The 14,772-nt window shown below is 49.6% G+C and overlaps 1 protein-coding gene across 5 annotated transcripts in view; it reads left to right on the forward strand.

Moving 5' to 3' along the window:
• The window catches only part of LOC139766261 (uncharacterized), a 366,776-nt gene that overhangs the window by 275,723 nt on the left and 76,281 nt on the right, over positions 1-14,772 (forward strand). For 4 of the 5 annotated variants that reach the window (XM_071694662.1, XM_071694658.1, XM_071694660.1 and 1 more), the window contains one exon: positions 8,789-8,815. The exons of the other annotated variant lie outside the window; for it this stretch is intronic. In XM_071694662.1, the coding sequence (XP_071550763.1) occupies positions 8,789-8,815 (27 nt within the window). The remainder of the gene's footprint in view (positions 1-8,788; positions 8,816-14,772) is intronic. 5 annotated transcript variants of the gene reach the window in all.

Below are 14,772 nucleotides of genomic sequence, written 5' to 3' on the forward strand. Positions count from 1 at the left end.
GGTTCTGAGACAGTGTCAGGGCTCAGGGAGGCGTTACCAGGGTTCTGAGACAGTGTGAGGGCTCAGGGAGACGTTACCAGGGTTCTGAGACAGTGTCAGGGCTCAGGGAGGCGTTACCAGGGTTCTGAGACAGTGTCAGGGCTCAGGGAGGCGTTACCAGGGTTCCGAGACAGTGTCAGGGCTCAGGGAGACGTTACCAGGGTTCTGAGACAGTGTCAGGGCTCAGGGAGACGTTACTAGGGTTCTGAGACAGTGTCAGGGCTCGGGGAGACGTTACCAGGGTTCTGAGACAGTGTCAGGGCTCAGGGAGGCGTTACCAGGGTTCTGAGACAGTGTCAGGGCTCAGGGAGACGTTACCAGGGTTCTGAGACAGTGTCAGGGCTCAGGGAGACGTTACCACGGTTCTGAGACAGTGTCGGGGCTCAGGGAGACGTTACCAGGGTTCCGAGACAGTGTCAGGGCTCAGGGAGGCGTTACCAGGGTTCTAAGACAGTGTCAGGGCTCAGGGAGGCGTTACCAGGGTTCTGGGACAGTGTCAGATTTCTGAAACTCCCAGGTTGTAGTGAGGCAGTGTCAAGCTCAAGAGAGAGTGCCAGGTTCTAGTGAGTAGTGAGTCACTGCAAGGGTCAAGTGGGAGACGCCCTTGAAGAAAAATGATAGGTAGAGGGTTGGAGAGAGAAGAGGGTTGGAGAGAGTAAAGTATGAAGAAGGTTGGAGACAGTAATGTTTATTGCGAGGCAGTGCCAGTGTGAGACATTGCCATTGTTCAGTGTGAGATATTTTCAGTGTGATACAGTGCCAGTGTTCAGTGTGAGACAGCGCCAGTGTTCAGTGTGAGACAGTACCGGTGTTCAGTGTTAGACAGTACCAGTGTTCAGTGTGAGACAGCGCCAGTGTTCAGTGTGAGACAGCGCCAGTGTTCAGTGTGAGACAGTGCCAGTGTTCAGTGTGAGACAGCGGCAGTGTTCAGTGAGAGACAGCGCCAGTGTTCAGTGGGAGACAGTGCCAGTGTTCAGTGTGAGCCATTATCAGTGTTCAGTGTGAGACAGTGCCAGTGTTCAGTGTGAGACAGTGCCAGTGTTCAGTGTGAGACTGCTAGTGTTCAGTGAGAGACAGCGCCAGTGTTCATTGGGAGACATTGCCAGTGTTCAGTGGGAGACAGTGACCAGCCGTGTCGTTTGGCCCCAAGGCCCACCTGTACATGAAAGATGATGATCCCTGAAAATGAGGAAGATGAGAGTCAATGTTGTTTCACGTTCCTTCTTACTCATACGTCGCCTCACTTTCCTCATCACATCTCATTTTTTCCTGGCCTCACTTTACGTACCCGCTGCCTCGTACTTCCGTTACGACCGCTTCTCACTATTCGTGCCTCATTTGCTTTTTTCTCTGGCCTCTTACCTCTCACACCTCATCTCCCTCATTGCCTCTATCCCAGCGGCCTTGGGGAGCCAAATCTCAGGGTCTCCCACGCAATCAGTGGACCAGCCAGCCAGGCCCCAGCCTCTCCCCACCATCACTGGACCAGCCAGCCAGACCCCAGCCTCTCCCCACCACCACTGGACCAGCCAGCCAGGAGACCCCAGCCTCTCCCCACCACCACTGGACCAGCCAGCCAGGAGGCCCCAGCCTCTCCCCACCACCACTGGACCAGCCAGCCAGGAGACCCCAGCCTCTCCCCACCACCACTGGACCAGCCAGCCAGGAGACCCCAGCCTCTCCCCACCACCACTGGACCAGCCAGCCAGGCCCCAGCCTCTCTCCACCACCACTGGACCAGCCAGCCAGGCCCCAGCCTCTCCCCACCACCACTGGACCAGCCAGCCAGGCCCCAGCCTCTCCCCACCACCATTGGACCAGCCCACACCCGGTCCTCGTCTTTCATCGGGACTTAAACTGAATTACTATTTCCGGGTCATTGAGGAGGAGGGAGGGAGGGGAGGACATGCCTGGGACACACCAGTGTAAGGCCTTCCCTTCAACGCGAGAAATGTCAAGTGGAAGCCGCTCCGTCTGTACCAGGGTGCGAGGCAAGCACGCAGGGAGCTCAGCTGGCACATACAGGGAGCTCTGTCTTCCAGGAAGGGAGGGTGTTGGGGGAGAGGGTGAGTGGATGGCAAGCAGGGAGCTTAACGTATACGCAGAAGGAAGCTTTACATGTTGCAGGAAGTCGAGGGAAGGAGGAACGCAACGTTGACCACTGCAGCAGCGGGTGAACCTGTGCTAAGGGGGCTTAACCTAAGAGTCCTGTGACCCGTCCGCTGGTGTCAGGCTCTTGGTAGTGACCCTTTTTTTTGGGGGGGGGGGCCCCGCCAGCCCGCCCCAGCCCTCACGCCCACGCCGCCCCGCCCCAGCCCGCACGCCCACGCCGCCCCGCCCCAGCCCTCACACCCACCTGCGTGCCTCACACGGGCCTGACGTAGTATCGTTCGTATTGTTTATCATTATTTCACTCTTAGTTTAGAGGTTGATCTGGGTGTTGCTCTCGCCTGACAGACAGCTGACGTTGTTGGTGGGTAATTGATTAAGTCTGTGGGAATTTCTTCTTTTTTTCCCCCCTCCCCGCATCTGTCATGTGGTGGGAAGGCGGTAATGGTGAGTGGCAGTAGTGCTGGCCTCCAGGAGCGGCAGGTGAGGCGGCGTCTGCCCTGAGCCGCGAGTGTCAGTCATTATTATCATGGGTGACGTGTGAGGGAGCGCCGCGCCGGGCCGGGCACCTCCCTCCCTCCGCCATACAGCACCGCACTTATCACCGGGCCCGGGCATGGCTAGCGGTAGCGAAGGCTTGATGTGATCTCTCGCCTCTCCACCTTCCCTGCCTGTTGTTCGTTACCCCAGCCTCCGTCTCAACCCCCGCCAGCACCAGGTGCAAACATAGAGCTGTTGATATACTGAGGGAAGAAACTTACAATGAAGTCTGGTATCTTCCGGGAGTACCTGGTCTGTGATAAGGCGGTGTGGTGGGGGTATGCCAGGCATGGGCTGTAGATGGGGATGTACGGAGGAGAAGTTAATGTGTTGGAAATGAAATGTGAGGAGGCGTGGATCGAGTTAGAAATGAGAGGTGTGGTAATAAGAGGAGGATGGTTGAGAGAGAGAGAGAGAGAGAGAGAGAGAGAGAGAGAGAGAGAGAGAGAGAGAGAGAGAGAGAGAATGTCAGGGTGTGCTGAAATGATTTGGACATACGGAGAGAATGTGTGAGGAGAGGTTGACAAAGAGGATATATATGTGTCAGAATTGGTGGTGACACGGAGAAGCGGGGAGACCGAATTGGAGATGGAAGGATGGAACGAACACGATTTTGAGTGCTCGGAGCCTCAGCATGCAGGAGGGTGAAAGGCGTGCACGGAATAGTGTGAATTGGAGGGATGTGGTATACACGGGGCAACGTGCTGTCAGTAGACTGAACCAGGGCATATGAAGCATCCGGAGGAAACTACAGAAAGGACTGTGGGACCTGGTTTTGGATAGGAAGCTGTAGTTTCTATGCATTTCTCATGACAACTCGGGAATGGATGTGAGCGAATGAAGATTTTTCTTCGTCTGTTACTGACGTTACCTCGCCGACGCGTGAAAGGGCGACCAAGTATGAGAGAAAGAAATTATAAGATATGAAGTATAAGAATTATTTTCCAGTATTGATATTTCGAGATGTGCTTGTCTCATCGACAGAATCTACAATTACATATACGACAAATTAGCTACTTGAATGCATAATAACCAGTCACATGCACTGGAAAAAATTTTTACAATCACAATAGAAAGTTTCGAAGATTGAAGTGTGGATTAAAACAATACACTACCAAGAATTCCTTCCTTCCCCACTATGTCAAGAGAATTACCGAAGAAAATAGACAGTTTTGAAGTGTGGATAGATTATTATCACCAGTGACTGGTTGATAGTTCATGGTTAACATATATATCGCGTGCTCGACCAAGGGGAGGGTTAGCTGGCTGGACTGTGTTCTCTCGTTGGACGGTGGAGGAACAGCCAGCGTGTGTGAGTGTGTGGTGTATGTAGCCAGGATGGTACCATCAACCCTGCTGGAAGGTGTGGCCTCTCTCTCTCTCTCTCTCTCTCTCTCTCTCTCTCTCTCTCTCTCTCTCTCTCTCTCTCTCTCTCTCTCTCTCTCCATCGTTCAGGTTAGGGGCGTCGGTCGTCCCTGCACATCTCGATCTCGGCCGTCATTGGCGGGAATCTCTCAGCAATTGAGTCGCGTCGTGTCGCCGTGGTCACTCGAGGGTCGCCGGTCCGGTCACCTCCCTCCGCTGGTGCACCAATACCCACCTGCTGGTGGTGGGGGAAGATTCCTGTGACCTCATCCCTCCCGTGGCCGAGGGATGTTCTTGTTGAAAGATTCGCCAGACCCTCACACCTGGCGGGGCCCTCGTCATCACGCACCACCCCCACCCGATCTCCCACCCTCTCCTTGTTTCGGTGTTGGGGGGCGTCCTGGTGGTAACAAGGGACAGTGGGGGCGGCGAATTGTAGGACATTCCTTTTGCACCCAACACAACAACGCTACACACACACACACACACACACACACACACACACACACACACACACACACACACACACGCCAGTAAGCCAACGTCATCCTTGTTATCCTCGCACAGTACAGCCATCTTCAGCTCCTCCACCGTGTCTTCCGCTGTATAGCCTCTTGGTTTCCCTTGCCAGCCACTCGATCAAAAATTAGGTCACGAGGCCGCCTCCTCCCAAGACGGCAGGTGCCGGACTGACGACGACCTGCACCCACCTCCCTCGACGGTGTACCGCCTCTCCCGGCCGGTCCCGTGCCGTCCATGATGTTGTGGCATAATGTAATGTGTCGGTGAGGGGTACGGACCCCGGGGTGGGGAATGCCTCATGGTTTAATGGGTTGCTGGCTCCACCAGAGACACATATTTAGTGAGGTAGAGTGTTCGATGTGGCGTGTGCCTCCCCTAGGGGACGGTGGCCAGGTCCACCTCACACACCACCTGCCCTGGGGACGGTGGCCAGGTCCACCTCACACACCACCTGACCTAGGGACGGTGGCCAGGTCCACCATACACCACCTGCCCTGGGGACGGTGGCCAGGTCCACCATACACCACCTGCCCTGGGGACGGTGGTCAGGTCCACCATACACCACCTGCCCTGGGGACGGTGGCCAGGTCCACGACACATCACCTGACCTAGGGACGGTGGCCAGGTCCACCATACACCACCTGCCCTGGGGACGGTGGCCAGGTCCACCTCACACACCACCTGACCTAGGGACGGTGGCCAGGTCCACCATACACCACCTGCCCTGGGGACGGTGGCCAGGTCCACCATACACCACCTGCCCTGGGGACGGTGGTCAGGTCCACCATACACCACCTGCCCTGGGGACGGTGGCCAGGTCCACGACACCACCTGACCTAGGGACGGTGGCCAGGTCCACCATACACCACCTGCCCTGGGAACGGAGGCCAGGTCCACGACACATCACCTGCCCTTGGGACGGTGGCCAGGTCCACCACACACCACCTGCCCTGGGGACGGTGGCCAGGTCCACCACACACCACCTGACCTAGGGAACGGTGGCCAGGTCCACGACACATCACCTGCCCTTGGGACGGTGGCCAGGTCCACCACACACCACTTCCCCTGGAGACTGTGGCCAGGTCCACCACACAGCACTTAACCCTTGCATGATTCAGAACAACAAGGGTTCACACCAGGACGGTCCTGCCTCTCACAAGAGCCCCACCACCGCCACACACACACACACACACACACACACACACACACACACACACACACACACACACACACACCTACACTTCGTATTGTGGATGGAATCTTACAGATTTCTCAAAAGCGACACCACGGCGGCATCTTGACCCACGGAAAGAAGTTTTTAGTTTCGTCATCTTTATTTTGCAAAATATATACACAGAAAGAAATTGGGAGACAAAATTCAGAAGATGCCCAGGGATGGTAGTGATTGATGAGAGCGCATCTGGTGCCTCGATGGAGACGAGATCTGTGTCTCGTTTAGAGACCATCGCTGTCATTCATGGAGGAGGCCACGATCGAGGACGCCCCATGGAAGGAGCAAGCTCTGGAGCACAGTATCCTCTGTGGCCCCGGGGAAAGTAATGCCAAGTTAACTTCAGACAAACTCCAGGTGTTACGTTATGCTCAGGATGAAGATCTCTTATTATGATAATTACCTCACACAAGACCCGGGATGCCTCATTATAACGTGAGAGGTGGCTGCAGGGAGGAGGTCGGGGTGCCCTCACTCACACCCTCCCCCCGTGTGAGTACAAGAAGCCACTCATGGCACCAGTAGGGAGGAGGACCTGTGGACTTTACAGCAGACGCCCACACTCACTGTTGGACCCCCCCTTTTTTTCTAAAGCACTTGTAACCTCTCAATTAGGGTGTTGTGTGCTGACGGGGCACCCCAGAAGGCTGGGCGAGTAGCTAAGCTGGCATGTGTCCAGAGGTCCCTCCTCACTGCACGAATCGGCTTAATTACAGACCCACAACACTCGGCAAGGACTGACAAGAATGTAGGCGCGTGAGTTATGTACTTTGAAAGGTCCTGGAATGGTTGCTCCAAAGTCTGCACCCTTCCCTCTGTCGGCTTCATTGTCTCGGGAGAGACTGGAGACTGATCCCTGCGACTGGTAAGGTGGCCATCAGAGTGGGAGCACTCGAGCGAGACATCGTACCCTCCCACCAGGCGAGACCTGAAGCTTCACGGCCGCCCCTGCCAGTCCTTCCGGAACAGAAGTAGACAAGTCCTTCCCTGTGTTCTAGACCAGCTACGTGATAGAGGGTATGCTATTATTAGAGACGTAAGGCCTCGAACAGTCTGGTTTGATCAGGTACTACAGCTTGATCGGACCACGCTTGGAGGGTGGGTTGAGGATGAGAGATGAAACTTCACAGTCCTGGTGTATGTGATACGTTATTATCACCGAGAACCTGCGGAGGAACAAGATTTGGAGTGAGGAGGAAGTCGGGTCTGAAAGACGTGTGTGGTGGCGTGGTAGGACGTGTCCAGCACGGCATACCTGGCCCGACGTGGGTCATCCGTCACTAGCAGTCAGGAACGCTTGATGTGTGACGTGGACGTAACGATACCCACTAGTGCAGGCCAGCAGGTGGTGTTGCTGTTGTCCCAGACATTATCCTTCTTACTGGTCGTGAAGGACGGCTCCTTCCCTCCCATACACCAACCTCCTGACCCTCTCGGTACGCCACCACCTGACCTGCAGCACCGCTGCCTAGGGCGCACACCACACCTCTGCCACCTGCCTGTCTCCACGCCAAAGTGGCCGCAAGCTACGAGATAGCAGTACTTCATTCCCTTGCTTGAACGTACATTAATTGGCATTCAGTGTCACTCGGTGCCTCGAATACGGTCTGCTTTTCCTGTTACCCCGGTACATTTACTCCCTTGCTCTTTTTCTTTCCCTTCCCACACCGTCTCGTTTCAAGCAGGTGGCAGTATGGTTTGTCCTGCTGATAAATTCCGTGGACGTCTCGGTTGAAATGACAAGGACGTTCCCAGCGGCAAAATAAAGAGACGTCCGGAAATAGTAACCAAGGAAACATATATATATATATATACATTTATTTATTTCTCGCAATGTATAGTTGGATAAAAAATAATCCAGAGTCGAAGCATTTTTGAATTAAAGGGAATCGCGAAATAATCTACTCAAGCAGAGCGATTAAGTATTTGGTAATTCTGGTGCTGACCAACACTGCACGTGATGTTGACAGTGCCTGTACTACCAGTACCACCACCACCACTCCAACAATACTGGTCACATCATCAGGTGCTGGCCATCACCAGGAGCACTACCGGGCGGTAGGCCGGGTTTGTGGTTCTCCCCCGGGAGGTAGGGAGGGAAGGAGGGAGGCGGGCGGTGCCGTGATCAATAATGGGTGTTGAGCTGAGTGTTCCGGCCGCACTGGTTGAGTTTTCCACCGTTGTCTGGCAATGATGTCATTACTGATTGTGATTACTGTTTGTGTGTTACGGGGGAGAGAGTTTGACACTCCTGCTGCCCCATCTCTTAACGTTGTACATGTATCTTGTGTGTGTGTGTGTGTGTGTGTGGATAGTACCGTTTTGTGGTCCAGTCACGGGGTGTCATGACCTAATGTCTCCTGGGAACCGTGGCAGGTCACGCCACACCCAAGTTTTTACTTTACGATTCCTTGATGTTTTCAGTTCCCTCCTAACAGCTCCTCTTTACTCAGCTTGCCATATGGTGCAGCCTCTCTCTCTCTCTCTCTCTCTCTCTCTCTCTCTCTCTCTCTCTCTCTCTCTCTCTCTCTCTCTCTCTCTCTCTCTCTCTCTCTCTCTGTTTTTCTTTAGTCTTCATTTTATTTAAGCATGACGCGGGGGGATCAGGCGCCCGTGGGTTCCTTAGATAATCCCTATGATAGAATGATGAATGTCTTCAGTAAGACCACATACGCTAGTCTCAGCGCCCTGTGTTACGACGACCCTTGAGCTGTTTCCTAGGCTACGACGTCTGTCAAGTATTATAGCCTTGTCTGGACACGTCTGTATATTTATAGCAAAAGTATTAATCGCTTTCCACTTAGTATATAAGATTATGAATACTGGTAGCTTGAGAATTTTTCATGTAATAAACAGTGATTCCAGTAGGTAGTGTTTTAAGGTTTATGTGTACACCAGATGCCCAGGCTTTTGTCCAGCAGATGTGTTAATATTCTGGCCTCCCTTCCTCCCCCACTCCCCTAACCCCCTCACCACACGCAGCCCAAGTTACCTGTGGATTTTCGCTCGGTAGGTACCGAGTGACCCTCCATGTGTCTTAATATCTTTTTATTACTGTTGACCTCGTGACATGAGTGTGTGTGTGTGTGTGTTGCCGAGTGCGATGCAGGCAGCTCTTGCACTCTGGTCTCGTGATGTTAAATATTAAGGCTACATTGATCGATATGGTAATCGTGATTTTAAGGCATGTGTAGCGTAGACCAGTTGAGAGAGGGGGTTTTTGTGATGTTGCATCGTGTTAAGGTTAAAGTACTTGTGGCTTACTATGTCGTATAGCATATTAAGCCGTTGTTGTGTGATGGTGCATGCATTTCGACACCACAACTGGTTGATGATGGTACAGCATAGTAAGATTACCCTAAAAAAAATTTCATTATTTTATACTACAATAGCCGTTGGTTTATAGTGCTGCATTGTAACTATACTAGTGTTGGTATATAATGCTGTAGAGTATTATGAATACACTAGTCGTTGGTTTATAATGCTGCAGCATATTATAACTACACCAGCCCTTAGTTCATGATGATGCAGCATATTATAACTACATTAGCTGCTTGAAATGGCAGCATGTTAAAGCTACTTCAGCTCTGGATGCATTTCCATGGTTTGATGTTGTAGCAGCATATCAGAAGCAATTGGGTGCATATGTATTTCCAATGTTTTAATTTCCAATATTATTCTCTTTGCATGGATATTTGTACCATTGGCTCTATGTCTCTCTCTGCATCTTCCATTACATTTTGGTGTTATGAAATTCATTCCACTTACTTCATTTCATTTCCTACAATTGTTCCTAGTTCGAATGTATTGCTTCAGTGTGTTCCTTATTTCTGTTTCATGGAATTACTCCGGGTTGGAGCGGTCTTATGGGAGTATCTTAATGTTCTGTGCGCTTTCCACTTGTGATGATTGATTTGTTATTAATGAGGAGGAAAACTGCGTGTTATGAAGATATTGGTGGCTAGACCTGCATCACTACTGGATATGCTGGTGGCTGGCTAGACCTGCATCAGCAGAGGAGTTACTGGTGGCTAGACCTGCATCCCTACTGGATATGCTGGTGGCTAGACCTGCATCACTACTGGATGTGCTGGTGGCTAGACCTGCATCGGTACAGGAGTTACTGATGGCTAGATCTGCATCCCTACTGGATATGCTGGTGGCTAGACCTGCACCAGTACTGGGTATGCTGGTGGCTAGACCTGCACCAGTACTGGGTATGCTGGTGGCTAGACCTGCACCAGTACAGGAGTTACTGATGGCTAGACCATCACTACTAAATGAGATGTTGGGAGGCGGGCGATGGGGACGATTTCGCCAGTGAACTCTGCCTGCTCCTCTGGTGCCTCTCATTCTCGTATCTGTCTTACAAGTACACACAACCCAGAGCCTGGTATCACTGTGCTCAGATGTTGCCAGATGATCATGATATCAGCAGTAAAGACGCCGAGAGGCGACAGCTGGAGTGTGATCAACTCTTACAAAGATTAACTTTCGGCTACCTTGTTAGGGGGGCCGATTTGAAAAATATACCTCGTGCCATCTTCATTGTAACAGATGTAAAAACAATTCTGTCAGATGGCTCTATCTTGAGCGACCACAATGGAACAGTTATTGCTATTCATTGAAGAAAATGGGCTGGATTTTTTGTGAACCATTGAGACGAAGAGAGGCAACGCCGATGATGGTATTCTTGAGAGCACTTATATACACTCCCTCAGAGACTACAATACCACCATCACCCCTTCAGGGCGGGCGAAATTGACGTTGAAAGATGATGATGTTCCACTGCCCGCACTGATGACTGGCAGGATTAGACACTACTGCAGATGTCTTGACATGGCTCGAGTTATGTATGATTTCATGCAAAGACGGGAGATGAATGTCGTGGGACCCATTGAGATCATTAAGGGCGTGGACTCCGCACTGTACCCCACCGACATTCCTTCCTGACGATTGTAAGTACTGACGACGGCAACACTGTAAACATTCTGGGGCTCGACCCTATTCATGTCACTGTTTGGAAGTATTGGAAAACTTTTAGATCACCAGCTGGAGACATTAAAAAACTTGTAGGCAGATGTTTTAGAGAGTGCACCCAACCAGCCAGGCTGTTCTGGGTACATAGGCCTGCAGGCCAGAGCTCCATATAGAGTGACTGATCTTTAAGAATGAGGCTTGGTTCCTAAGCAAGCTGTGGGAGTAAACGAGCCCTTAAAATCACTGCAAGTTAAGTTGGTGACAGTTCATCATAGGGTGTAGTGAGGGACTGGTGAAAGTAGGCGATGAGGGATACTGGTGACGGGCAGGTGATAAGGAGGATTAGTGAGGGCAGGTTGTGGGGGGGGGGGGGGGATGGTGAGAAGGCAGGTGATGGTTGATGAGGGCATGCGGTAAGGGGGACAGATGAAGGTAGGCTGCGAGGGGGATTGGTGAGGGCAGGCGGTAAGGGGTCAAGTAGCGAGGAGGGAGTAGTGAGGGTAGGTTGTAAGGGGCCAGTTGGAGGGGCACCGCCTTAGGTTAATATTTAAGGTGGTGTAGTAGAGGCGGCCATAACGTGTTTCGTGTGGCTCGTGCCTCTCCCTGCTCTCACTTACCTTCGTTTTGTAATGTCAGCATTTTTTTTTTATTCCTCTTCTTCCTTTCCACTTCTCACGTGACATGTGTAGGTATTACCCCATTCTATTGATCTTTTGAACATCTCCGTTCTTGTTTTAAGCCCTCTCTGGCGCTGCCTTTCTTCTTCACCCTTCTCAGAACCTTTGTCTTATCTAACTTATACCATCACTCTTTTCCCACACCTTATCTCATTCCCCTTCACTCTTTTTGAAGTCTGCCCTCATCCTGTCATATTCCCTATCGCCCTGTGTCATAACCTTACCCTCTTTCTTTTAAGTTCACCTTCACCCCGGTTCATGTACACTCCTCCCCACCATGGCTCATGTTCACCCCAATTCTTTCTCATGTTCACTTCACCATGGCTCATGTTTCTCCTCGCCCTTTCAGGTTCACTCTCACCCTATCTGTAGTTCACTATCACCCTTACATTCACTCCTACCGTTGCTCTTTATCAAGCACACTCTCACTCTGGCTCATGTTCATCCTTACCATTTCTCATGTTTGCCCTTACTCTTCATCATGTTCCCTCCTATGGTCATATTCACCATCACCATTTCCCAAGTTCACCCTCATCTTATCTCATAATCACTCTCATCGCCTCTCATATTCATCCTCACTCTGACCCATGTTCATACCCACCCTGATTCATTTCCACCTCACCCTTTCTCATGTTCCCTCACCCTTAGCTTATTTTCGTGCTCACCTTGACTCTCGTTCACTCGCACTTTTTCTCATGTTCATCCTCACCCTGGTTCATGTTCCCTTCACCCTGGCTCTTGTTCCTCCTCATTACTCTGATTTGTGTTCACTCTTACCCTTTCTCGTGTTCTGTTACCTTGGATCACATTGCCTTCACCCTTTTTCATGTTTACTCTCACCCATTCTTCTGTTCCTTCTCACCCTTTCTCATGTTCATTCACCCTGGCTGATAATCCTCCTCATTCTGGCTCATGTTCATCCTCACTCTCATATTCCCTCACTGTGGCTCATGTTTCTCCATGCCCTTGCTAGTATTCACCCTTACTCATGTTGCTCATGTCCCCCACCCTTTTTCTTGTTCATCCTCACCTTAGCTCATATTCCTCCTTCCTCTGACTTATGTTATTCTCACCTTTTCTCATGTCCTCTTACCTTGGCTCATGTTCATCAACCAGGTTTATGCTTGCCCTCACTTTTGTTCACTCTCACTGTGGCTCATGTTCTTCCTGACCATGGCCCATGGTTAACCCTCACATTGGCTAATGTTCTCCCCATCTTGGGTAGTGTTCACCCCACCTTGGGTTATGTTCACCCCATGTTGGGTAGTATTCACTCCTACTTTGGTTAACATTCACACCCAACCTTGGGTAACATTTACACCCCGCCTTGGTTAATGTTCTCCCTCCTTAGGTAACAGTCATCCCTAACTTTGGGAAATGTTCTCCTCTCCTTGGTAATGTTCACCCCTCCTTGGGTAATGTTCACCCCACCTTGGGAAATGTTCACCCCACCTTGGGTGATGTTCACCTCACCTTAGGCTGGTAGGCAAGAAGAATAGGAGAGAGTTGCCAGAGTAGGAGTACCTATTTTCTTACTTTCTCTTACTACAAGATTTTGCTGAAAGTCAGTTGTAGCTCATAGTGATCACCACAGGAAAGTTTATGGTTTATGGAGAAGATATGTGAGTTACATGTTTTTAGGTGTTATGTGTGAGATGGAAATATTTTATGGTTTGTGCGCTGAAAGCCAACAACCCATGTGTCGGTGAGGCAGAAAAAAAAAGACATCTATCTGGGCCTCAAGAGTGAAATCTAGAGGAGGAGGAGACTGTTGGCAAAGTAGGAAGTAGCGGAAGATACCTGACAGGTCAGGAGCTTAGGTGGCAGTTTGTAGGGCAGGTGGGACGATTGGTCTTGCACCCAACCATTTTGCTTCTTTTTGCATCAAATGGTTGATGCTGTTACATCCAGCAGCCGTCTGTGGTGCTGATGCTACTATTTTTAAGTTACGTTTATGATGTTTGCAACCACCCCTGGTATTGATGTATCTTACTTCTAATCACAATTTTGGTAGAATGTAGGGGGTGATGTTTCAGCAAGTCTTTTTGTTGCCTGGTCTTCCACCCCATTCTGGAAAATACTGCAATCATGTTGTTACAGACAGACAGAGGGATGTCTCTCTCATGTATAGGATATGTCAGTGTTGTGCAGGATAGTAAGGTGCTGTCCTGAAGGATTTGGAGATTATCATTTCTCGTTTGTAATGTTAAGTTGGCTGTATGGATGAGATCAGAGTGCATACAGGTAACTTATATTTTTTGTGGGATGGCATTGCACCTGAGAATTAGAACTTGTTTAACACATTGTATACATGTGTTGGAAATGGGGCAAGTATAGATTGCCAACTTAATCATTTTGACTGATTTTGAGGAAGTAGAGGGTCAGGTGTGGATTTTGCTAACATTGATTACAGTAAAGCTGAAAAGAAGAGGCTGAAAGTCTGTATTTTCAATTTTTTTTCAAAATTTTGTTGTGACCTATATGTTGTTACCTTTTAGTAATGTGTGGGGAGGAAGTTTCACATTCATAAGTTTATATATGCTGTTTGCATTAACCATGTCTTCAGTCAGCATTTTCCATTCACCCATAAAAGTATTTCTGTACATTCATACATACAAGTTTCTTATTTTCATATTATCTCCACTGGTTGCCGTTTCCTTCCATCTCTCAAAAACTATCCTCTGTCCACATCGTCAATCTCTTTTGAAAATTCAAAGGTTGTGATCAGATCTACTCTCTTCGAAGGTGGGTAAATTTAAAGCATTCTGATTTTCCATGTAGCTTAGGTCTTTTAATTCTGGTACCATCTTTGTTGCCCTCCTATGGATCTTCTCTGTGAATTCATTGTGCTTCTTTAGGTGTGGTGACCAAACCTGAGAAGCATATTCTAATTTTAGCCATATGCATGATATGAATAGCTTGCTGAATTTTGATATGACTCAAGACCATAACTAGAATATGCTTCTCAGGTTAGTGAGGCAGTTTCTGCAAACACTGTAATAATCGTATGTTTATGACTTTAATGCTAATATGTATTTTTATTTTTGTTTTAGAATGTTTATAATAATGATTTTGTTTTGTTACATTTTAGAGATCTTTTTCTTAGATATTGCAAGCCTTTTTAAAGATATTTAGTATCATGTTCACATTTTATTACCACCATTCTCAGGTTAGTGAGGCAGTTTCTGCAAGAACTGTAATCTTTGTATGTTTGTATGACTCTAAAGCTAATATGTATTTTTATTTTTGTTTTAGAATATTTCCAATAATAATTTTATTTTGTTATGGTTTCGAGATCTTTTTCTTTGA

This window comes from Panulirus ornatus, chromosome 57 (genome assembly GCF_036320965.1).
Source record: "Panulirus ornatus isolate Po-2019 chromosome 57, ASM3632096v1, whole genome shotgun sequence".
NCBI lineage: Eukaryota > Metazoa > Arthropoda > Malacostraca > Decapoda > Palinuridae > Panulirus > Panulirus ornatus.